The 27,759-nt window shown below is 32.2% G+C and overlaps 2 protein-coding genes across 2 annotated transcripts in view; both read left to right on the plus strand.

Moving 5' to 3' along the window:
* The window catches only part of LOC124353706 (probable chitinase 10), a 476,771-nt gene that overhangs the window by 407,472 nt on the left and 41,540 nt on the right, over positions 1 to 27,759 (plus strand). The gene's annotated exons all lie outside the window — the stretch shown is intronic.
* LOC124353705 lies at positions 878 to 21,332 on the plus strand. Its single transcript, XM_046803676.1, has 2 exons — positions 878 to 1,073; positions 19,459 to 21,332. The coding sequence occupies exon 2, from the start codon at positions 19,463 to 19,465 to the stop codon at positions 20,684 to 20,686; it is 1,224 nt and encodes a 407-aa protein (XP_046659632.1). The 5' UTR covers positions 878 to 1,073; positions 19,459 to 19,462; the 3' UTR covers positions 20,687 to 21,332.

Consider the following 27,759-nt stretch of genomic DNA (forward strand, 5'->3'; position numbering starts at 1 on the left):
AAACAGTCATTAATTACAAATAATCCATTTATTTTCTGCATTATATACATTTTTAGAATGCCAAGACGAAAAATATAATATTACTCTTTGACTATCCACAAATACAAAATACAGACAAACAAAATGTGAAAAGTAATTACCTAACTTGAATTGCTCTCAGCCAAATAACTCTAGTCTAAGAATGTAGCTCGCTTGAACCAAATCTACTAGTATTTTAATTAAACCTGCAGCAGAGTTTTACTCCTCAATGGTATTCATATACCTATTAACAAAAATTGTTTTCTATTATACTTCATGAAAATAGTCGTTAGTTCCTATAGTTTGCGGTTTTCTTTCCTTTGTTTATCTAGATATTTTTAAATAATTCTTTAACTGTATCATGCCATTCATAGAAAATTATGCATAATATTGTGCTTTCTTGTATTACCAAATTAATTAAGTATGTCAAAATTGTCTTAAATACTCAAAGTTTTAATCCATCAAAATTTTAAGATATAGTCAATATACACAAAAATGTTTAAATATGCAAAATCCAAACCCACCTAGCCATGTAAGTTGTTATTAACATATTAAATTTTTACATTATTTTAATTGTTGAATAACTGAGAATAGCAATTACATATGAAATGCTAAATTACATAATTTTTACTCACTTTCATAAAGAATATAAATGTAATTTTTGCCACGTAATAACAAAATTACTAGCTTAAAGTAATTTGTAATGCTATGTCTACTATTTCTCTACATTATCTTTAACTGTACGAAAATATGAGTCTAGACAATGTAATTTTAGTAAGATACGAGTAAGACAGCAATTAACACAAAGTAAGATAAGATTGCCGGCCGAGCCAGCTGATTGTAAAAGCGAAATTGCGGTTGGTAAGATACGAGTAGTTAGTGCTATTACCTTGGGAAAGGTTATTGGCTACATATATGTGCTCAGTAGCATCGAATGATTGAGAAAGTTGTATATTACACTGATTCAATGATGCTGGCGAAATAGAGAGATTTCTGAAATGATAGTGTGTTTAATTCTATTGCTCTAGTGATGGCAAGAGTTAACTAACATAAACGTAAGTAATAATGTTTGTAGTTTATTCCGTTAGTAATAATTTTTAAGTAAATTTGTTAAACTATACAAAATACTTATATGTATTTATATCAGAATAAATATTAGTATTTTATATCATTTCAATAAATATTTTATAGGTATTTTTAGATTTTTAATTATAACTCTAATAAACTCTAAAATTAGCCTTTTTGCAGTTACATTCTTCATAAACTTTTACTACTCGTCAGTAAATTGAAACAAGTCGTATCTTCTTTAATTTTGATATATATTTTTTAAAATACAACTCTCGTTGAAAATAAACAAATATGCTGTAAAAATTGTTATTTTCTGTTTCTACCAATCTGTAAGGTTTTATTTAATTCTAAAAGACTAAATTAGTCTAAATAAAAAATATGCTTTGTATTAATCAACATAGAACGCCTTCAGGCCTAAACATTTTACGGTATTTTGAAAACAAAAAGACATGTTTTGATACTTTTTATAGCTTTAGTTTGGATTTAAAATATAAGATTTGTTTCAATTTTGAATGCAATAAAACACTAATTAATTGTTTTAAAATATCTAATTACATAACAGTTTTTGCAATATTTTACTGACCAATAAATGATATAGACATATTTACTCTTCTACAATTTTAAAATCAAAAGTAGCTAAGGCTAGGATGATTCCAAATGAAGTATTGTGGATATCATAAATATCGACGTAAATTTTGCGATATCTTTAGAGAAAAGTATAAGAGGATCACTAATAAGGATACACACAAACACACACACACACACACACACACATACTTGGAATATATAATTACCATGACTTATTTACTAACTAATACACGATAACTAATATTACTCATTACTAGACCCAAGTGTTTAATGAAATAACCATTGCACTAAATAGCAGCTGTGTTGAAGCCAGTTAGCATATTTGCTTGTAACTTTTAGGAAAGTTAACAAAAGGCAACTTTGATATCAGCTCTAGCTAATGTAAATAAATAGCCTGGTAGTTTAAACAGTATGCAAAATATTCCAACTCACGATTAGCTGAATATTAAATAATGAATTCAACTTATGAATAAATGCGTATTAATATACACACACTATCTATTTGAAAAAAATTAAATTATAAGTATTATTAACAGTTCACTCTTAAGGGAATTATAAATAAATACTGTACGATTAAAATAATTTTATGTAGCTAAATTTATTACTACAGGATAATTACAAATATATTTCCTTGGGAGGTTAACTTCTGGCTTGTTTATACTTAGCAGTAGAACCTGCAATGTTCCCTGCTAGCATGGCGGTGAGATGGTGTTCATTACATCTCTCAGACGGCGTTCTCGTAGGAATGAAAAGCAGAAGAAGAGTATCTATATATTGAAAATGAGACGCTCTTTAAACAGTTTTGCAGCAACCAAAACCGAGGGACCCCAGTACTAATGATCCAGATTAGATGTTTTGGGTTCCACAAATTCCCTAATTAGAAATACCCTAGCGGAGTCTCAGATGAAATAACAGTTTATTGGTTCAACCCTAAATGTGTGCACAGACTTTCAAATTCACCTATGTAGGTGACAGATGATATTAAAACTCTACATCAATATCGAACTGAGAGGAAGAATCATAAGAGTCAGTGAGATAAGTTTTCATACTCAAGATAGGATAACACCGCGCCACGTGTCGCCGCGTAAGAGCCTTCACAGAGGTTGCTGCTTATCAAGCCTATTTTCATGTTTGTACGGCCTTAATTATTCCGCATGTGAAGTGTCATGTGAAAGTAGTTTAGTTAAAACTGTATTTACCCTGCGATTTTAGCACTGTCATTATGATTATCCTATGTAATCAGTTTAGAATGTTCGCTTACACGGTGAGCAAAACCTATTACATTCCTTATCATCAAACTCGGATTTATATAAAATTAAACTTCATAGTAATCTTCAAATCGATATGTCCGTTTGTTTTGGAATATCGTTCGGCAGACAAACATATTCAAAGAGAGAAATGTAAATTTTCAGGCACCTCGAATGATAGACTTCGCTAACGCTCAGCCAACACAAGAAACAAAACTTCACTTACCTTCAGATAATTTGGTAGTTTTTCTTCAGCCCGAACGCAATCACTTAGTAGAGTATTCCTTTCACTCTGGACTCTCCCGCTCTTCTCTGATGAACGAAATGTAATTTTTATCTGTCAGTAGGCATAATAACGTTCAAACGAAAATACCTACAGGGGTGTAGTTTGTTGGGACACTTGCTACGTTGAAGGAAGCACAAACGAGGTGGAGCATGGTCCGCACATGATGACTTTTGTAGCTGCTTCTTTAGAGGAGGTTGTTGAGCGTCAAAATACTTGGAATACCATCTTTTGGTGCATTTTTGTAAAGCATAATATTAGTATGGTGCGTCTAGGAGCTACATTTGAAATAACATATGTTTTGATGTTCCGTTAGTATTGCCAGTTTTATATATATATATATATATATATATATATATATATATATATATTTATATTATATATATATATATATATATATATATATATCAAGCATGTAAAGTTTTATATATATATATATATATATAACAAATTATATAAATATAAAATTTGTTCAGCCCGTATGTTAAATAGTTTTTAATTACACGGTTTAGTTCTTAAAATTTTAATGAAATAGGTGAAATTTGTAAAATAATAAAGAATTAAAAAACATAAATTTAGCACAGATTGTTAAATAACAACTTTGTAAAGAATCAATATACAAAGTTATGGTAATTTTAAGGTTAATATCATTTACCTGTAAATTAAAGCACTTGATATCAGAGAAATCAATATAATGATTAACATATGTATATCAAATCAAAAATCATATATCTTATGTACCTGAAGATGAAATCACAGATTTCGAAACGTACATCGTAAGAAAAATAAAAGTTTAAAAAGTGTTAAAGGTTTATTCATATTGTGTTATACATATTTATAAAACACTTTTCGTGGCTACATCTCTAATAATGATTAACATTTGCAAGCACGGTAAATTGAGAACTTATTTTTTGTCATTAAATAATCAACTAAGTCATATTATAAAGAATAAAATTTTGCTTTTACTTATTTTAAAGAAAGAAAATTTAACTCACCATTAAAATGGTAAACTTTAGCTGACATTGCCATTTAGATTAAAACAGAGTCACAAGATGTAAGATGGGCAATAATCAATAAGGTTATCTTAATCTCTTGTTAAATTGTTATTTCACAAGTTCCCTACTTGGTTCCTGATTAACCTTTTCTTACTGATAATTACTAATGCATTCATATTTGTCAAATCCTCAAACATCAGTTGCCAAGGAAATAATACAAATTTGTTCATTCACGGCTAAACTTGCCCATGTATAAAGTCTGGATCAACTTCAAAGTAAGGAAATTAGGCGATCGTGGTAGGATAATGTAGAATAGTGGTACACTGAAACATTAGGTAGTCATATTATCATAGACGTTTATTGGCATATCTCAAATTGTCATGGTTACAAATTATTGAATTCTTGAATTATTGAACTCACCATAAATTTAATTGATAACAAGGGGGTACTTTAATTAAAACCTGATATAAATATTCTTAAACAGTATCCCAATAGTATTACTGCAAAGTATTCAAACACGTAATATAAACTATCTGTATATTATATCTGAGGAGTGAAAATTCTGCAACCTAAGTTGCTTTTCATGTGAAAAATAAACTGGTGCAGATTATCTATTAACGTAAGTATATGACAATAAAGTGATTTTTCAAATAATACATATAATGTTATTTACTCTCCAATGAGTAAAAATAATTTTTTTTTTATTTTATCTAATGAGTTAAGGTTAAGTTGAATTCATCAATAATTTTAAAATTTTTTGAAACTCATTGATTTTAACATACTTGTTAAATTAGTTACCATACCTTTGCTTACAAGATATCTGGAAATCTTTCAAATCTCCAGCGATGTTGTAAACAAATTATACTTCAAATTTTAAATTTTCACTATAAAAGAGAGGTTCAGGACTTTACAATATGCTCAGACCACTGACCATTCTCTCCATCATTTTTGAACTCTACTGCATGAAGGAATAAAATCTTAAAATACGTTCTGGTCATATCAGTTGAAACATTTTTTTATGATTGACATATATAACAAACAATATCTGTGTATTTCTACATAGGGTAAGATTTTCTGTTTCTTTCACGGAGTTTTTAATTTCTGTTTTGGTTATCAATCAATAATAAAACCTAATTTGTAGATTGTTTCACAACAGCAACCATAGCAACGTTATAAATATATTTACATGAATAATTGTTAAACATGTATTTATACGGTTTAATATTCGTAATTTTAATGTGCTGAATTACTTCAGAAAATATTATGACTATATTTTTTTATATTGTTTATGAAATTGGTTGGTATTAGTATTTCGTGCAGTTAAAAATATGATTTAATTACACTTTTATTTCATATTAGCAACATCAACGTCGATGAGAATAGTAAAATTCTATTCAGACAGGAAGTTAACAGGCTCATTCATTGCATGGTACTCTTGTTGCATTTTTAATTTAAGATTTCATTAGAAATATCATTAAACCTATTTATAAAACCTAATAAAATATATCCTATTACATGTTATGTACTACGTAATGATTTTAATGTAAATTAAAGATAATTGCTTAAATATAATTTATTGGATGTAAATATTTAGCAGTTGAGTCAATTTTGGGTCAGAAGAGATACGAAAAATCACTTAAGTTTGTCAAGTCACTTAACTTTTTTAAGTTGACAATGAAAGAGTATTAACAATGTGGGATTTCAATATTCGCTTCAAATGTGTGTGACGTCACCACTTTTCATCTACAGTGACAATAATAATACGTAACATCGTCAATAAAATCACTTGGTTTCAATTTATCATTTTACCACACATAAATTGTAAATGACTTAATAAATCATGGTAAATCATTTAGTTTAACTATAACAATATACTGCTTTCCCTATTATTCTTCTGTCATCTTAAAGTAATACGAATAAAGCCTTTCTTTCACAGTTAGTTATCCTTCTTGAGTACTGCCATGAATAGTAGCAAAGATTATGTTGATAAATTATGTATATAAAATCGGAAAGAAACGAAAGAAATCATTTGAGTTGATAATACTTACAATACAGACAAAAATTTATAAAAAAAACTGTAAAAGTAACAAATTTCAATGGAATACTCAACCCTCCACATCCCGGTGATGGTAATTTTGTTTTTACTTGGGAATGGCTTCGTTGTAGATACCGACAGGATTCTTGGTAGCAAGAAGGTGTTGTATATAAGCTCGTGAATATTCCAGATCTTTGAAGATATTGATTTAAGTTGCAAATGGTCGTAAACGATAATAAGATGATATTGGTATCCTAAATACCTCTAAAACCGGTCTAGTTGTAATAATTTTTATGATCAAAGAACCAAGCATTACACTTATGCGCCAAACCGCTAACCATAGGAATATCAATAACACATATGTATTAAACAATATTGAAGGTCAAGTCAAGATTACGGATTCCTTCATTATCCATATAACACAACTCCTCCAGTTATCAGATACAGCCGCTTCCAATGCAACTATTTTAATATTTGTGATGTGAATGTTGAGTTTAGTTCCAGATCATCCCCCGCTTAGTGCAGGTTCTGAGAACTGACACTGTCGCAGACTTCACTACTGGACTCTTGAGTGACTACTGACTCTAGAGTGATCAAGCAAGACCAAAAGAATGGCAATGGCCACGATTTCAGTATTCAAAACGTACTTCTCGGCAAAACGATGACTTCTTCTTGGTGTTTTGTTGCATTTTTTACAGGTTAGATATATATAGAGAAAAAAACTCATTCTTGTAGGCCCAACGGAAACATTGTAGTGTAAATGAACAGGTGTTACTATCTAATCCTGTCCAAATTTGGATTTACGTCTGTGGTAGTGTCAAATTTTAGATTTTATACCAAGCGGAAGGTGAAATGAAGCTAAACTCAACATTTGCGTAGAATTACCCCTTACTACCATAGCTGCATTATCATTGTGATGTTTGACGTGGTGACAATTGTACAATGGTGATTCTAAATTACGTCAATAGAATCCCTGACTCTGGTGCGTAGTACAATTCGGCTTTGGACATCAAATCTCTACTTTTCTCGAGTTGTTTTTATGTTGCGCAGTTGTTGTTATGTTATGAGGATGCAGTTGCGCCGTGAACAATCTGAACTCCAAGAAAGCACAATTATACGTTACAGCCTGATAATTCACCAAAGTTAAAACCCATTCCTTGAACTGTGAAATAATCTTTTCCATCCCATCGGTACTTTGTAAATTGTTACACACAAAAATGTTAATCCGAATCTAAACAGGTTGCTTCTCGGTCCATTCGCTATATTACGTTACTGTTACAACTAAGAATTGTAGTTAGAAACATTTTACGTATCTCGTATTGCTATAAATATTTCAGTTAACCCATTATTTAAAATAGTATGTAATATAACTAAACTACAGTCTGTATAACATTATTCAATACCAGTTAACAGCTAAGCAAGGTGTTGATAAATGAGAATATAACATTGGCATAGTTTATATTTATAGTTTTAACATTGACACGAATTAATACACATACTGTAGAATCTGTAAAACTGTTTAAATTTGACCACAAAAACACGACTGGAACTACATTTTTATAGATAGAGGCAGTATGATGTTGCTATATGACCCAATGCTAAATATACGAGTACATTATAAGGAATAGTTTAGGCTCAATTGTAGTGAATATATAAAATATTAACTAAACCAAAACATGACTTACCTAATGAGAAATTCTTTTAAATTAAATATTTTTTTTTGCTGTTATAAAGAATAAACACAACAAATAATTTTGAATTCAACTGTCCTTAAAATCTGTTAAACAGTGCTTCGTTGATTTATATCAGATTTATATATTTTAATCCCCTGCGATGAATTCCAGGTATGTGGATGTGACCGAAGTGGTAGGAAAAAAAGAATTTATTGTCAGTAATAACAACAGTGGAGTGCGATGTGAGTAAACAGACCCACTATGGACCTGGAATCGGAATATTAAAACTGTTATTGTTGTCCTGTTATTCTTGAAAACATGCTATTACGCGATGTGATTGCTCATAAAAATATCCTATTTATACATTTAACGTGTTATATTTTAAGTGATCAGGTTTATAACATCCTACCTTTTTAGTAAACATTATTTTATTTCCACTCAATAAAATATGTTTCATTACAAAATTCTAATTAATCAACGTAACGTTATTATTCGCTGAACGTCAGAAGTAAAAGATTTCTATAAATTTATGCAGTAATAAATGTACAAAAATAATATAAACTACTTTAGGTACAAATATTGATACAGTTTCATGTATTAGTGTATATTGTTTAATAATATAATAGGTACTGAACGTGTTTTCAAATGTATTCCACATATTCGTTTAACTTTCTTTAAGAGTATTTTCGGATAAATGTACATACATTGTGTTAATCGAATAAAATATTGACTAACATAAAATCTAAAAATATAAAACAAGGTAATTTTCGTTCTGAAATGGTACTTAAACATACCATTACTTAAAGAAAGGAAAAACTTATTCCACAGATTCAAAATATTGTCTGAACTGGTAGTGCTCGTTCTACGGACCCTAGAGTTTCATAAATCTCTTTATAAACTCATGCGATTTTGTTATTAGTTTTTAGTATATTTCTAAAGACCAGTAGGTCCCTTTCATTAAATATAGTACATTATATGTCCTTATAGTGTTTCTACACTCTGTTATTTTATATCTATTACTTTAAATAAAGCAGTTATGTTTGCATTGATATTTTCTAACGCTCAGTCAGTCAAAATAAATTATAAAAAACCTTATTTAATATTACTTTTGATTGAAAGCAATCAGCCAACATCCTACAACTCTTTGGTGAGACAATAGGGATATGGTTTAGATTAGCTGGAACTGTCAATACACTTTATTGGAAAAGTTGAAATTTGTCACTCTGAGGTGTTAATTCATAATTATTCATAATCTCTTTATTGCGTGTTTGACAATATATAACATTGTATTACAATAGTCAAATGCATCATAAAATATATCCTAACTACACATTCACTTACAGTCATACTTACATCTCAGCATTCTCACGACACAATCACACAGACTTCGGATCCATGATTTTCAATCATCCCAACGGCTCGTCATGAATTCATCAACCGAGTAAACCGCTTTAGACACCAACAGGCGTCTGAGACGAGTTTTGAATTGATTGAGGTTGTTGGAGTTTTTGATATCCTCAGGGAGCTTGTTGATTAGTCTGACACCCACCTGCTGAGGGAGGTGTTGCGATAATGTCAGTCTGCGTTGATGAATTCGCAAGTTGTCCCTGCCTCTAGTTTCATATTGGTGAACGTCCCTGCCACTTATCAAGGCACATCTAGATCTGCAGTACACGATCACCTCAAAAACGTAAAGGCAGGGCAATGTCATCAATCCCAGCTCCCCGAAAGATGCCCTGCACGACTCTCTATAATTCAGTTTTAAAATTATCCTGACTGCTTTTTTTTTGGAGCCTGAAAACTCTTTCCATTTTGTTTTTGGCACATCCTCCCCAGAGTCTTAATCCATACACAAGATGTGGATGGATTAGGTCGTAATAGGCCGTTTTTAGAACCTCTAGGGTACAGAACTTTGCTAGGTGCCGTAGGGCAAATACGCCTGTGGTAACTCTAGCACAGATGCTATCAACATGATCATTCCAGGTCAGTCCTCTGTCAAGGAACATCCCCAGAAACTTTATGGAATCTGTATCCTCTTAAAGGGCATCATCCGCAAAGACAGAAGGTCGCATCGCATGATCATTCTGACGAAGACAATAATTGATGACGGTTGATTTTGACTGGTTTGTTGTCAAGTTCAATTCTGTGAAATATTGAATGCATGCGTTCAATCCCACAAAAGATTTGATTTCCAGGTCTTGTTTTGAATTGCTTTTGAAACATAGAGTCGTGTCGTCAGCATATTGAACCAGTGCCCCAAGTTGGATTACTGAGTTCAATCTACAGACATAAATCAGGAAAAGGAGAGGTCCAAGGATAGATCCCTGAGGGACACCATGAGCCATTTTTATTTTGCTGGAAACTACGCTCGAGATCATCACACGCTGATCTCGATTTTTTAGATAAGATGTGAGCCATAAGTGTGGGAGACCCCGGACGCCACATTTTTCTAACTGTTGCAACAGTGTCCCGTGATGCACACAGTCAAAGGCTTTGGAAAGATCGAGGAATATGCTTAGCACATGTTCACGACCTTCCATTCCATCGACAACATTGTCCAGAAGGCTGTTCACCGCGTCAATAGTGGATTTGTTTTTTCTTAATCCAAATTGTACTGGATTCAGAATTTTGTTTTTTTCTAGAAAGCTTTCCAGTCTTTCATAGAATAATTTTTCAAAAATTTGCTGGACACAGGAAGAATTGAGATTGGACGATAGTTGCTTGCGAGGCAAGGATCGCCTTTTTTGAAAATCGGAATGACTTTGGCAGGCTTTAAAGAAGATGGAAAATTTCCAGTTTCAAATGAGAAATTGATCAATTTTGTGAGCGGCCTCAAAATGTGCTTATAGCAACGTTTAAGTAGCAGTTAATATTCGGAACATCCACTAACAATGCTCAATTTCCACTTTAGTTGTCTTAAAATTCGTTTAATTTTGTAGAAAGCAAAATTAAAAATAAAAATTGCTATACTACTGATAAGTACATGACAGTAATAATCCTGTTTAGAATTATTTAATACGCTTAATTAATGCAATTTTCCACGGCAATGTTGATTATTAATACAAAACGGGTAAAAACTACAAAAATATTCATTCATTTTTGTGGATAATGAATGGAGCCTATTCTATCACATTCAAATGTTGTATAATGGTTTGTAAAGTATAATAATCTCCTTAGTATGCTGATAGTGAAATTTAACCATGTTACAGTTAAACAATATGTTTGCACTTCAATGCATATCAAATACAATTTATTTATTATAAAGTAATCTATCTCTAATACATTTATTAGTTAAGTAATACATCATCTCAATTAAGTTTTCATGTTATACTAGTTTAAAAATAGGTATTGATAATTACTGTGTTTTATTTATATAACATTATATTCGATATTGAAATTTCTGTAATTTATTTTTATTTTTCTTGGCACCCAAATTAAATTATGCTCGTTCCTTATACTGATAACAAGGAAAATGAAATGAAATAAAATTCAAACAATGCACTGTAAAATTATTTTACGTGAGTTCTTTCACTTTTACTGAAACAATGATCTTACCACATCACTAAATATGAAGGTTTTGATTTATTTCGAGTCTCAAACGTCCTTCCCCATTAAACTGAAAAGTGTTTTTCTAGTTCATTTGGTCAATTCAATTTTTGAAACCAATTATTAGACGAGGGATCTATAAGTTTTAATCAATACATAGTGTAGGATTGTGTGTACTTTGCGTTATTTATGTTATACTATATTTAAAGTAAATTATTATTTAAACAATAAAATTTACAAAAAACTCATTAATGAAAGCTATTTTAATAGTTGTCTGTATGAGGCTTTCTTAGAACTTAAAATTAAAATAGGTATTCTGATTTTTTTCTCGTTTACAATCAGTTCACTTCAGTTGTGCTCAAGTATGATAAATGAGAAACGATTTTTTAGAATTCACAATGCAATATAGACGTAGTAGCGGAATTCTCTCTCTCACCCACTTTGATACTGTGTGATGATTCTTTTAAATTCAGAAGTTCTTAGAAAAGGTTATTTCTGTTTTTCCAGATTTTTTTCACAAATTAATGTGGCCACGTAGGTTTCATTCATAGCTGATAGAAGAAGAAACAAAAGACCATAGCAAATATTAAAACTAATTTTTATGAAATCAGTTTGCTCTAAGAACAAATACTATACTACCCGTGCCTGAATTTATATTCCAAATTCGTAAAGGGCTAAAGATAGAATTGAATGTTACACATTTTCTAAAGTAGTTTTAAAGTTAAAGAACGTATTCAATTTTAAGAAATAGATTATATGATTAGAACTGCGTTTAAGTTACACCAAGGATGTTTCAATTGATGGCCCTCACCAATTTAAAAAGTCTTGCCTAATATCGCTATGTTACATAAGACCTTATTGTACGCACATAGAATAAAGATAACTTGCATTGTATCTACAAAGAGTAAGTAATTAAAGTAATGGTTAACAGGCTTCATTATACACCCGAACCAATCTAGCTTTGTGCAAGCGTTATTACACAGACATTTCTGTATTCTGGTTTATAAATGGTTTAGTTTTTATACCGGTTACCTAGGCATGTCATTGCCATAAAGCTTGAACCATTTAATTATTGATTTTTTCTAAAGCTTGTTATATACTGAAGAACAGCTGATGATATATAATTTCGAGAAGAATGGTATCTCTAAGTTTTGTTTTGTAATATATACAATTTATAAATAACCAAAAAAATTATTATAATTACCGTACGAAACGTATACATCTCTTTATTTGAAAAGGTTTAACTATTTCATGATTTTGGCAGCCAATTCAGCTTTAAGTTTGGTTTGTCATAATTTTACTTATAAAAGCCTGAATAATATACATTATGTTTATTCATTCATTCATGTTCTGTGTGATTGAAGTGAAAAGTAAGGTTGGTTATAAGATGTAAATAATCTTTTAAATTTCATGTTTAAAAGAGAATAAAACGTAACCTGTATTAATGGAGGTTAATGTTCAATTGTTAATAGATCATATTTTAATTTTTGAACTAAGATTTTATCATTGATAGTTCGGCGTAAACTGAGTTTTGATGTGCTGAGACTTAAGGTTGACCTGGTTGTTTTCCTTCGGTATTACTGTTTCAAACATCTACTAAATTAAGAGCTAAAGTAAGAATGTTAAAATAAAACTAAAAGGCACGTAAATTAACGCAATTTTAAATTGTGGATTTTTGACAAACTTTCCTTGAGATAAACAGTGGTTAAAAATTTGCAAAATTCTCTTCTCTATTAAAAACGGCTAATACTTTTTGTATAATAGCCACTCACAGTCCAATGTATAGTAATAAAATAACTGTCAAAGAAATGCATATGTTGCAATAAAATGAATTGTTCAAGTCGGTTTATGAATTTTGATCTCATTGGCCCTTATAAGACTCCAATCAAGAAACAACATTAATTTAGCGGGATATAGAAAATATAATTGTACAAAACTTTTACAAAAGATGTTTTAGAGGCTTTGGTGGCATTTTTTTATCGTATTATACCTCACACTGCACATAAAATCAAATAAAAAGTAACAGTAAAGTTTGTTTCAAAATATATCGGACTTACATAAATGAGGCACCTGGTATGTTTAGCTATTTCTAAATACATTAACTCTTTTCTTACTCAATCTGTACAGAATATGTAAGTGACTGCTGCTTAGAAAATAAAAGTCTCCCAATGAAGTATAAACATTAGTATTGGTTCTCTAAAAAGTTTAATAATTGAAAAAACTCAAAATCTTGATGTGTCCATTAAAACTTAAAATTCGTACTAATACTTGAATAATACTAGTACTGGACTTGCATATGAATTATTTTTGACACCTTTACAAGAACACACCAGACTTAATTACATGACCTCCATAGGTACACACGTTTCAGCTAGCATTAAACACATTATTATATATTTACTAGTAGTTACCCGCGGTTTTGCACACAATTTTGTTAGATGTGTTCGTGTATGAGTAATTCTCGTTTGAGTGAAGTTTCTATATATATATTTCTAACCTCAATGTTTATATTATCTTTTTGCCACGATAAAAATTCATAAAATGGATATCTATGACCATTAAAGGACTAGGCCTATAGTACTCCAATTTTATTAGTTTTCGTTGTTTTATTGTAGATTTTGATTTATCTGCATTAATAATTCATATATACAGGTCTGAGAAGCCTACTTATGTAGAAAACAACTGAAATGGGCTTTATAACAGTCTTTATATTGATATCAAAATGTTTTCTTCGATATTTGCACTACAGTATTAACCAGGCACTCCATACTTATTATTTGATAAAATTTACACTTGTAAATATGTACTCTGTGTTGTCAATTAAATTAATTTAAACGGATTGAAACTATTATTAAACTAATTACCCATTTGGTGTGCTGTTATAAAACAATGTTTACACAGAACAGTTGATTACATTTAGCAGGCTTTAATATACTCAAATACAAATTTGCAAACCAAGGTTTGCAACTTCGGAGACCGGTTGATATATAACCCGGAGGGAATTATGAAATAAGAATAGCTATATATTAAAACCAGGGACCCTTAAGAATGTCCATGTAAAATTTCAGTAAAATCGGTTCAGTAGTTTTAACGTAACTGAATACACACACAGAGACTCCATTACATTTTTACAAAACTTTATAGATTTATGCATATTACAAAATAACTGATTGTATAATTGCCAACAAATGTTAATTAAAAAATATAATAGTATTGAAAGGCTGGTGTAGAAAATTAAAGACGGTATAAAAGTTTGACATTTGTGTAAAAGGTACGCTCTCACAACAACGTATCCTTAACAACCAAAATGATCTCGGCATGAAATTATTAAAAGGAATGTAGGCAGAAGGAGGGAGGTGAGACACAATCAGGAGACAGAAGAAAGCTATATTTGCCAGTGCAGGTTCAACAATGCGCAGACGTCGGGATCAGCTGTTTTCTGGATGAGCTGTTTTTTGGATCAGTTTTTTTTTCCTTATTTTCCTCATGGCCTGCACCAATCTTACGAGATCTATTCAATTATTTCAAAAGAAATATAACACATTTTTCGGTCATGCTAACATAATAATTGTAATACTTCTTTTTCATCCCCAACTTTCTTGAAAAATAGCCTAACTTTTTTACCATTGTCTACAAAATAAATAAAATCGGTAGCCTACATTGTGGTTTCTACAAATTTTTGTGGACAACAGATATTTAATAAGAGTTCACTAACCGTACAACCTATCAGTTAAGGCAAACTTTTTGTTATTATGCTCTATTTGACTACGATAAGGTGGGTACTATCAGTTCATTAGTTTGTGAGCCGATATTTGCTTGTGAAGGCTGGAGTGTGTAAACGTCAGGGACGGCAGAATAAACCTACAGAAGGCAGGGCACAAGTGATCGGATTAGAAGTGACTTTACTTCAACCTTTGGATGGTTTGGAAACAAATAGAGGTAAAGAGTTTAAACTAGCGTTTAAACTGACTGCGTTATTTCACTGTAGGGCAATAGAATAATGTCATGCCGACTAAACTTAAAAGACTATTGAAATTATTATTTTTATTCCTACTTACTCAATTTTCTCATATATATATATATATATATATATATATATATATATATATATATATATATGTATATTCTCCTTTTTATATATTTTCTTAGTTTATTCTGAAGCAATCCTGTTTGTCTGATGAGAATAAATACATCCTTAATGAACCAGATAGTGCAAACTTAATTTTTCAGTTCTTTGTACAATTCACAAGCGGGCAGGTGGCTAAATATGTTACTTAGTAAACAGTACTGAAAATAAATTAATTTGATTATTGTTATTTTAATTTATGATAAGGCCTTCATTAAAAATTATGGATTAGTGTTAATGTTATACAGGACCTACAAAAAGACCAGAAACGGCATTTTCTTGTTTAAATTCTTATAAACTATGAAATTAAACTTTACACAAAATTAATATACCTAAAAAGTCAGTTTTAAGCTAAATAAAATGTTCCATCTTTCTGGCAAGATCCGTAAGGATATAAAAGAAAATATTAATTGAGAGCATAGCTGGAGTTGTACATTAAATTAAGGGGAGCAGGAAGGCAATTTATTTATTTATTTTTTGCTTTTTGCATATTTTGATTCCTTGAAAGGTTTTATTTAAGAAAATATCAATAGTTTTGCAGACAAAATGTTATAAACATGTTGAAAAAAATAATAACTAAATGAATTCGCGAGGATTTTGACCCAGGGGGCGTCTGCGTTACGCGCAGTTCATATAGTACACTATGTAAATTGGTATTTCAAGTGATATTATTATCAAGGAGGCAGTGAATGATAATCCATATGGAGAGGACCTAGTAATTGAAAAGCTGGAATGTGTCAACCATGTATAAAAGAGAATGGGCACTAGATTGAAAATTTTGAAAAAGACATTCAAGAAAATTTACAAGTTGGAAGACGGTAAAGGCATAGGTGGTAAAAATAGACTAACAGATAAACAGATTTATGATTTACAAGAGTATTATGGCCTAGAAATTAAAATAGGTGGTTCAGACTGACAAGAAATGAAAACAAAATGTGTGGGCTATATACTTCCGCAAGATATCGACGGATGAAAACCCCCAACATAGCCTAAGTCCCACAGGCTGACAGTTGGTGTGGATACAATAAGGCCTTATCCAACAATGGGACTTATAAACATAAGCATTCTCTTCCTTATTGTGTAATGATAACTATAAAAAGTATTTTTTAATATTTAGCTGATCCCAATCTTTTGAAAAAATGTGTCCACCAAAAAACACAGAATGTGAATGAAAGTTTTAATAATTTAGTGTGGTCAAAAATTCCAAAAAATATTTTTGTGAGATAGCATAACTTGAAACTAGGAGTACTTGATGCAGTATTCAGTTTCAATAATGGCTTTTGCGGTAAATTAACTATTTACAAAAAGCTGGACCTAAAGTTGAGTAGTACTGCAGTAAACACGCTTCGCGACCTAGATTTGACGCGTATAAAAAGGGTGGACAAAGTAGCTCAAGAAATGACTAAGGAGGAATGGGTTGCAAGAATTAAAAGAAAACTTGCCCTTGTAGAAGAGGAAGAGAATGCTGATGATCCTCAGTATGGTGCAGGGATGTTTTAGGCATCTATTCTTCAATAAAGACAAGTATTGACTTCTTTGCTTGTTTACCGAAATTTTATTTTTTTCATATAAAGGTAAACTTTTCTCAGAAAGTACTGAAACTAGAAGGTTGAATTTTTTCTTTATGTGGATGGCATTGTATTATAGACTTTTAAGCAAAATTATTACAATAGGTTTCCATTTTCATTAAACACAAAATTAATTACTTAATAAAATAGCTATTTTATAGTAAATATTTTAAACATTTCTTAAACATTTATTTTTTAATATTTTAACATGAAAGTGCTTGTGTTTGCTAACCAAGCAATTTATTTCATGCTGTTAAAATTTTAATTGTGTAGCTTTTATACTTCCTGAGAAAATGTACCTTAATCTGATGATTTTAACTTGCATCGCATAGGCCCTTCCCGTTCTCTATTAGGAGAATTAGGTGCCTATAAACCCGGCTTCAAAGGGTTCACCGTAACCCAAATGGCGGTAGTTTAAAGTTAGAAACTTGAGCTTATTGAATAAGCTTAGTTATGATTCTTTGTATTACATAAAATAATGAAGACCCAATAAACCTCACAGAGTACGAAAACAGTTTTGTTCCGAATTGTGAACGACTGTACACAACATTCTGAAAATTTTAAGATACACCTTACCAAAAATTGCCTTAAAAGAAACTGCCATTTGAGGTAATCATCATTTAAACAACATGAAAACAAATGCTAGCTTTATTAGGGTCTCGTACATTTCTATGTACACTCCACAGCAGCTGGTGTTGTAGCCAACAATAGACTAAAAGTAGTACATTAATCATTGTTGTTTGGAGAGATCCCTTTTCTTGTGTTTCCCGATCAGTTCTTTTGGGTGCACCTCTTGACGATTATTGTAAATAATTAGTTTTACTTGAATGAATTCCAAAAGGCTGAATGTGTGGTCAGGCATTGTATCACAAAATATTATTGATCCTTTTATTCTTGATGGAAATTTGAATGAAAAAGCTTACCACCGTATGTTGGTTAAAAGATTTATCACTGTTTTCATGAATGTGGAAAGATTAAACTGGGATTTTGTTTGGTTTCAACAGGATTGGGCCTTCCTCATTATGCAATAGACGTACATAATGTACTGAAATTAACGCTTTGAGAACGTTTCAGAAGTAGGATAGACCTATTTGAATGACCAGCTCTGTCCTGCAACTTGTGAACTACCATTTTGGATTTATTTAGATAGCAAAGTTTATAAAATTAATCTCTCTAACTTACAAGACTTAACACAAAGAATACTACGTGAATAGCCAAGCATGTCTGTTGAGATGCTATGAAACGTTATGGATGGCTACAACACCATTACTCACTGTAAAACTTCCGAGGGAAAACAACTTGAACACATATTGTAAAAAAAGTAAACTATAATCTCATCTTGAACTCATGAGATTCTTAGTATTTTGTGACATTCAGAACAAGCCTAGACCGTTTCGGAATGTGGTGTAAACAGAATTATGCCGTTCGGTTTTTGACGTTTCGTTATTTTACCTAAAAAGGAATGATAAGTAAGCTTTATTATACATGCTGTAATTATAAACCACCGCCATTCTGGCTACGGTAAAAGTTTTTTAGGTCAGATTTGCGGCATTTAAGATTTTTTCTGACTTCTTGTGGATAGTCCCCAATATGATAAACAAACGTATATGTACTATAAAGGAGATAGTAATAGGTATAGGTATAGTATAAATATGTAACATTCAGGTGGTTTATCAGCGACAGTTGAAAAATTTAAATGCCGTTCTGGAGAAGCTCTATATTCCAGTTTCTGTAGTGTTCCACCGCAAAGTTTACAATAATAAAACGGTGATTTAATTGAGAATACGGAATTTTGTATGTGTGTAGCTATTTATATTTATATTCAGTCCTATAATATACGTGCACTTTCAATAAAATTATATGTGTATGCAGTCTTAAAATATGATTTATTTAAAACTATTTACTCCACTTAAAACTTCTCTACATATTTATACTTAAAATCAATAAAAATATTTTAAAACATAAACTTTTAGCCCAACTTCCCTGGTAGAAAACTGAAATCAAAGGCGTGGTAGATTAGTTTTAAAAAGCTTTCTTTTAAGTGGCTTTTAATCTGCCTATTTTGTTTCCCAAAAGTATAAGAAATATAATTTTGATCTATTAGGGATCCTTTTATTAAGATGAACCATAAAATAAATGATTGAAAAGACCCAATATAATATAATTTGCAAAAAATGTATATTGTCGTTATATTTTTACCTATTATTAGTCAGTCAACATATATAATCTCTTCCTCAATGCAGAACAAATTATATATTACACTTATAGTATAAGCAAATTTGTAAGTATTATGTTTTTTTTTCTTTTCCAGAGCCATGTCCAACTACCGCCCAACGTTTCTCAATGAGGAGGTCCTCACGGAGTGCCTCCGTAGTGAAGAAGGGAGTTGTAAAGTGATCTGTTTTGAGATAGAACCTGTTCTTCCAGAAACTTTGAACTTCGCTAGTATTATCCTTAGAGTGAGAGCGCAATACAGAAAGGACGGAGAAGTAAACGCCAGAGAGATCAGTCTTATTGTTAAAGTCCCTCCAGAAAAAGAGTGCTTGAATTGGGGAGATACGATGTGCCGTAAAGAACATAATTTTTATTCCATTATTGTGCCACATTTTTCCAAATATTTTGATGTTAGTATATTCCCCAAAAGTTATCCCATATCAGTTCCAACAGTTGTGGTCTTGGAGGATCTATGTGTGTCTAACTACAAAGAAAAAACCAGATTCGACCAACTGGACTTTAATCATTGCAAGCTATTTTTCGAAGCAGCAGCAAGGATGCATGCTGCAAGTATAGTTATGGTCGAAACAGTACCAAATATCATCGACGTGTATGGGACTGAGGGTAATGTGCAGAAGGACGAACATCCTCAAATGAAAAAATTGTTTAGTAGTTTAATATCCATAGGAGCTAGAAGTCTAGCCGATTTATTTAGGAACAATGCTGATTACAAAGACGTCGTGGAATTCTTGGACGATATTGCAGATAATATTTGGAGTCTTATAATTGCCGCTGAAATATCAACCAAGTGCTTGAAAAGTTTTGTTCAACGTGACTGCTATGGCGCAAATATGATGTTTAGATACGACAATTTTGGTAAAGTTGAATCTATCAAAATTATAGATTTCCAAATATATTCATATTTACCTGCAGTAATTGATATCATAAACTTTGTCTGGAGAAGTGCTGACAATGACGTCAGAGAGAACCATCTGGATGAGTTGTACAAGATATATTGTGACAATCTCAACAAAAGTCTGTCAGAATTTGAGAGCTCTAAATCAATAACCTTGGATGAACTGAAAGAGCAACTAAATATCTTCAGTCCTTGGGTGCTTTACATGATTTGCTTCTATCTCCCGTATGGTCAAGCAAAACATCCAATACCATTCCGAACACTCCTAGACAGCAGCGTCGAAAACCCACAGAAGTGTTACGATTTAGTCCGGGGAATGATAGCGGAATCGCCGACAGTATTTCCTAGTATTTTAAAACATCTAAGAGATCAAGGTGTCATGGAAAGTATAAGAAAGCATTATTTGTGAAATTTAAATAAAATAATCTGCTATGGAAAATTAACTACTGAATTTGTGTTCGTGAGATTCTAGAGAGAAATATATGACAAGTTGCCCAAGTTCTGATGTGGCAATTTCAACAGAAATATTTTAGATTAAAAGGGTTAAAAATCACTCAACTTTAAATTAAAAAACTCTTTCAGTTCTTGGCCTGTTTTCCTTTTTATGGCATATGCTCAAACAAAATCCCAATACCTTCACCACACAATGTTTGAAAGGTACTGTATAACCTTAGAAGTATTTAGGTTTAATAAGTGGAGTAGTAAGTAAATGATTGAAATGTTATTAATATCTGTAATGATTATGTTATACTAGTATTATAAGATACAACGGAGATATATTTTAAAATACTGTGTTACATGAAATCAAATAGTGTCAACAACTTAAAATAAAATAGTCTACCGTTTAAGAGATACTATGTAATATGTATACGATATAAATAAGTTATTGCATATAGTTCTGTAAATGTTTGTCTTTTACTATTCATTTTCGTAAAATTCTCTCATCCAAGGAGAATGAAACGCTGAACTTTATCATTATGCTCAGCATATTTCTTTACCTATCCAAAGCATTTGACTGTGTGCATCACGAAACACTGTTGCACCAGTTACAAAAATGTGGCGTTCGGGGTCTGCCAAACGCGTGGCTTGCTTCTTATCTTAAGAATCGAGATCAATGCGTGCAGATTTCGAATGTCATCTCTAGTAAAATTAAAATAGCCCACGGTGTCCCTCAGGGTTCTATTCTTGGGCCTATTCTTTTTTTAGTTTACGTCTGTAGACTTAACTCAGTGATCCAGCATGGTGATCTGATTCAGTATGCCGACGACACGACTATTTGCTTCAAAGGAAAAACTACACAAGATTTGGAAATCACATCATTTGTGGAACTGACTTCATGCATTCAGTATTTTACTGACAGGAATTTGAAAACGAACCAATCAAAATCAAATGTCATCAATTTCTGCCTAAGACCAAGGGAATTTGCAAGGCAACCTGCTGTATGTGGACGATATCCTTTTAGAGGAAACTAGATCCACGAAATTCCTGGGGATGTACATTGATCAAGGTCTGACCTGGGACGACCACGTCAACAATTTAAGTGCTAGAATTACTTCTGGCATATTTGCCTTGCGAAGCCTAGCGAAATACTGTTCCCCTGAAGTCTTAATGACGGCATATTTTGGTCTCATATATCCGCACTTTGCGTATGGCTTAAGACTGTGGGGGGCTCTGCCAAACACAAGATGGAACGCGTTTTCAGGCTTCAAAAAAAGGCAATTGGAATTATTGCAAAGTTGAATTACAGAGAGTCGTGTAGGGACTCTTTTAGGGAGCTAGGTTTGCTGACATTGCCCTGTCTCTATATGTTTTATGTGATCCTGTACTGTCAATCGAAGTGCACTTTAGTCCGGGGCAGGGACTTTCATCAGTATGAAACTAGAGCCAGGGACAACTTTAGAGTCCATAGTCATAGACTGGCGGTATCTCAGCATTTACCGCATCAGGTTGGCGTCAGCTTAATCAACAAGCTCCCTGAAAGTGTAAAAAATGCAACTAATCAAAACCAATTCAAAACTCGTCTCAGATGCCTGTTGGTGTCAAAAGCATTTTATTCGCTAGAGGAGTTTATGATGAGTCGCTGGGATATCTAAAAATATCTTAAATTACCAAAATTTAAAATCTGGATCAAAGATAGTGTGAATGAGTGAAATGTAAGTCTGACTGTGTGTGAATGTGTAGTTTATTTGCTGTTTGAATATATGACGACTGCTATACAATGTTATATATTGTCTAAAAGCAATAAAGAAATGATTTGATTTGATTATCCATATCAGATATTAAGATTGTAGTTACTCTTAAGCGATATATTTTTGATCCAGGTAGCTGAATGTTCTTATTATTTACAATTGTTTATAATGTTATGTATCTTATCAGTCCCTTCTCTAATGAACTAAAATATGAAATACAACATATACGAATTATTTAATGTTTCCTTTTTTAATCATAAGTCTCACTTAATCTATGATACTTTCAGAGCCGTAGTATTGTTCGATTACATCATTTTATTTTATTTAAGAATGATTAATTAGATATCTTAAGATGAAATACTGTTTAATACTTTGCATATATAACCATAAACCACATTTCCAATTACGTTTCATGGTCAATCAGCTATCCATCATGATTGTACCACAACGACAAGAAACAATGGTTGAATCGCACACAACAACAACAACATAGCTCAACAACAACAACAACACCAACAACAACATGGTCAACATGGCTGGTTGTTGATGTGTTTGTTGTTGTCATGTGGTTATTTGGTTGTTGTATGGTTGTGGTTGTGTGTAATTGTTGTGATGGTTGTGTTGTTGTTGGTTGTTATGATTGATTGTAATGATTGTTGTTGTTATTGTGTTGTTTGATTGTTATATTGTTGTGTGTATTGTTATTGTTGTGATTGTGTGACTCTTATACCCAGCACAACGAGGTGATATATGCGTTAGAATGAAGAGCAATATCTGGGTGACCATGGTAATCATTAAATTGTATATTCTTTCAGAACCTACAAAGTACTTATCAATCAAAGACCTACAGGGACAGGTTAAATAATAGTTGGGTTACCATGGTAATTACTAAGTTGTATTTACTACCAGAGCCTACTCAGTACTTTGAAATTGGACACTTGCACGGGCAGGTCAAACAACTGGTTTACCATGGTAATCATTAAGCAGTATTTTCTTCCAGAGCCTACTCAGTATTTAGAAATTGGAGTCTTGTAGAGGCAGATCAAAAAATAGCTGGGTTACCATGGTATTCATTAAGCTGTATTTTCATCCAGAGTCTACTCAGAATTTAGCAACCAGTGTCTGGCACTGTAGGTTAAACAACAGTTAGCTTACCTTGGTAATCATTAAGCCGTATTTTTTTAGGGTCTCTGCAGTAATTGGAAATAAAACTTGCAGGGGCAGAAAAATCAATAGCTATATTACGATGGTAATCATTAAGTTGAAATTTCTTCCAGACTAACTCCGAACTTAGATATCAGAGAGTTGCAGGGGCAGGTTAAAAAGTATCTGAGTTACCATCGTAATTACAAAGTTGTATTACTGTTCCAGATCTAACTCAGTACTTCTAAATACTTGCAGAGCAGGTCAAACAATACCTTGGTTACCTTGGTAATTATTAAATGCATTTTCTACCAGAGCCTATTCAAAACTTATAAATAAGAGAAATGCAAAGTCAGATCATACAATAGGTAGATTATAATGTCAATCATTAAGCAATATTTTCTTCCAGAGTCTACTCAGAACTTAGCTACCAGTGACTGACATTGTAGGTCAAACAAAAGCTGGGTTAACCTGGTAATCATAAGATGCACTTTTGTATAGAGCCTCCACAGTACTTAGAAAATCGTACACTGCAGGTGCAGGGCCAACTATAGCTAGATTACGATTGTAATGATTAAGTTGTAATTTCTTCTAGAGCCAAATTGGTACGTAGAAATAAGGGACATGCAACGACAAGACTAACAACTGCTAGGTTACGTTGATAATCATTAAGCTATATTTTCCTCCAGAGTCTTTCCAGTACTTAAAAACCAGAAACTTGCAGGGTCAGTCAAACAATAGCTGGGTTACCATAGTAATAATTAAGTTATATTTTCCTCCAGTCCACTAAGTACTTTAAAATCAGTGACTTACAGGTCAGGTTAAACAACATCTGGGTTACTATGGTAAACATTAAGCTGCATTTCCTTCCAGAGTCAATTCGGTGAGGCTGGCCCGCCGGCGGGACCCGCGCGTCATAGCGGTGGAGCGGAGGGTACGCGAGCGGACTACCTCGCATCGCATTGTTTATAGGCTTAGTGTGGTTCAGCCAGTCGCTAGAGTAGGTTGGTATGCTACAGCAGTTGGCTAGTGGTTCGTGTCGGTCATGGAACTTGGTTCGTTCACGTCTCGCCGCCACCCTACGGGGTCCGCCCGCGACCCCTAGTTTTTATTACTGTCTGTTAAGTTTTAGAGTGTTCACTGTTATTTTATTGTGTAGAATATTGTACGTGTGTGTACGAGTGTTATACGATGAGTACAATGGATTATTCAATACCTGGACCGTCTGGAAACGCCTCAGAAGCTACCCTGCCTATCTATCGCCTATCGAGTTACAACCTGAAAATCTAGATTAGATATCGACGTCGATAGACGTAGATGATCCTGTTCAACGCGCTGTGGATGACGTATCGGATGAGGAATCAGATGATGGATGATGACTCTGATGGGCCAGAACGCACATCAGGAGTTCGGATTTGTGGCTCTAATGACATTTCCAGTAATTTCAACACATAAGGCAGGATTTAGTAACATAACGTTTTCTAGCACCTAGGGTACGTCTTCATATAAATTTTAAGCAGCGAATGGGTTAAAGAACAGACACGTACAGGAGACCATGGCCTTTTCTCTCAGTGCCTACTAATGCACTTTCAAATCCGAGATTTGCTGGGCGCAGGTTAAGCAATAGCGGGGTTAACATGGCAATCATTAGGTTGTATTTTCTATTAGGAATTTATACATATCGTTTGCAAATCAAATTAAGATTTATAACACTCAAGCTCAACGTCAGTATAGCGGGTTAGAAATAACGTACTAATTACAAATTAGTATGAACTGCTCGGAGTGACACGGTCAATATTAAATATTCGTTGTTTTCTTGATTTTATTTAGATCACTTAGTTTGGAAAGGAATTGATTTTCGTAAGGTTTCAGTAGCTGTTATTTGTGGTTAATGAAGTGGAGCCATCAAGGAGTTTCCAATTCTTTCTGAGTAATACATTTTTGTTATTTGTTTCTATAACGAAATTCGATGACATTTATTCTTATAAATAAACAATTAATTGTAACTTGCGTTTCACGTTGTCGTAGATTTAATTTATGCTTAAATTCCGTCGTCCACAGTGGTTTCAAATTATTGTGGCACGTTATATGAAATACTATTTATTTTAAGAAATTATTTTTATTTTAATAAAATAAAGTAGTAGGATCTTTTAAAATATTTTCGAACCAAACAACATCTGCAACTCTACGTTTCGGGATCTGGAAACTAATATCCTCTTCAGGTGGAAAATTAACGTACTTCACATTAGGTTGAAGTACCAAAGATTTATTACAAGTATGGTTAGAATTTAAAAGAGAAATGTAAGTCAAATATATGAGGTACACAACTGAGATAGCGCAAAGTTCAACAGCCTCATCTGATAAGACAATTATAATCCCTATTTACCTAGATTACAAAATATTTTTATATTTTGTAGTCTGGATGTCTCTTATCAGCTCAGCTCAGCTTAAAACTGGGAATTACTATGGTTGGACACCAAATGTTTTTTTTATACATACATTTTTTTAATCACAGAATGTGTGAAAATTCTAAACTTTTTTCATTACGCTTATACTTAATTTAGAAGTAATTATAATTAGTTTTAATGAAATCAGGAAATATAATTTCATGTACAAAGTACAGTTAATAAATAAAGCACTATGCCTAAATTAGCTAAAAAAAGAAACTATTTATGAAGTTGTAAGATATGAATAATAAATCGTTATTTAACTAGAAAGAGATTACTAACATGTTTACTAATAAGAGTAATATTTACCATATTTTAATCATAAAACACTTACACTTATGTAAACAACAGCCAACTTCTCATTTAATAAAATATTGGAGGACCTGAAAGGAACAAAACAAGGAAACATAATCCAATTTCCCGTAAAAATATTAGTTATCAATAACAGTGATGTAAAAATATTTCCTAACTCCCAGCCAAGTCCTAAGGAGTGATGTACACTATCATAGAACTCGATATTACTTCTATAGAAATGTTTTAAAGATGATTTTATGTCTATAGGTCACCTTTGTTCTCGAGCTATGTCAGATAGACAGACAGACAGAAATGTCATCGATACAGCCTCTAGAGTGACATAGCCTTCGCTGACGTTGAACCAATGAAGGCATGGTGACAGAAAGGGAACGTCTTATAGGCGACTTCCGAACCACCATCAACAGCTGGTCAGGCGGACTGCTTGCAAGGACAGGATCCCTTATCGGTTAGCCATCCAAGCAGCAGCCATGCTCGACATTACTTGATTCGGTTACCTTAACCGCCGTACCCGCTACACTATGCCATTGGCAACAGTTTTATTACGCTTATAAAAATGCTCCAAAATGACTTCCGAGTTCATTTTTTGATATTGGTTGGCTTCATAGTGGAACTTTTACTATGGTTTCCTAAAGCAAGCCCTAAACATTTGCACTATGCCTATTTAATCCATACTTGGGATTAACATAAATAAAACATGTGCCAATGTTTTGCGTACTAGCATCCTTCTTATCCTTAGGTTTTTTTCCGTTTATAGTCACACGTGCCGTACATTCACTCTTTTCCAATGCTTCAGTTCATTGATATTTTTATATTTTGATATCCTAAGGTGAGACAGTTTAGATTTTTCCCAATTAACATTCATAAATAAACTAAGCCAAGCCACCCCATTTAGAACAATTATATTTTATAACGGTAACATGCATCATTGAAATATAAAAGATTCTTATACACATCATAGGTAGCATTACAAAGTAGTTTATATAATTCACTATACAGTAGCTTAATTTGCATATTAATGGAGTGTGAAAAAGAGCAAACATGTTTAAAGCAATTATCGCTACACAGAATTAGAATTTATTGTTATTTGGTATTGTTGACATCACCTGACGTTTCTGTAATAGTAATCAATGGTTAGCCATCATAGTTTCTATGAAATAAACATTGAAGTTATGTAGACCAGTGATTATTGTATGGGTCATATTAATATCATCTACTCAGTGTCCCTATGTGCATCAATTCAATGCCATAAAGGGGTATTTTTTTAAGTATAAATCAATACGGAGTGTGCACTATAGTCTAAATCTTTTATGTTTTTATCCCGTAAATGACTTAAGGTTTAAGTTCAGATCATTTCATGTTTATTATTGCCACCAATTAATTGTGCACAC

The sequence above is a fragment of the Homalodisca vitripennis genome, chromosome 2 (assembly GCF_021130785.1).
Source record: "Homalodisca vitripennis isolate AUS2020 chromosome 2, UT_GWSS_2.1, whole genome shotgun sequence".
Lineage (NCBI taxonomy): Eukaryota > Metazoa > Arthropoda > Insecta > Hemiptera > Cicadellidae > Homalodisca > Homalodisca vitripennis.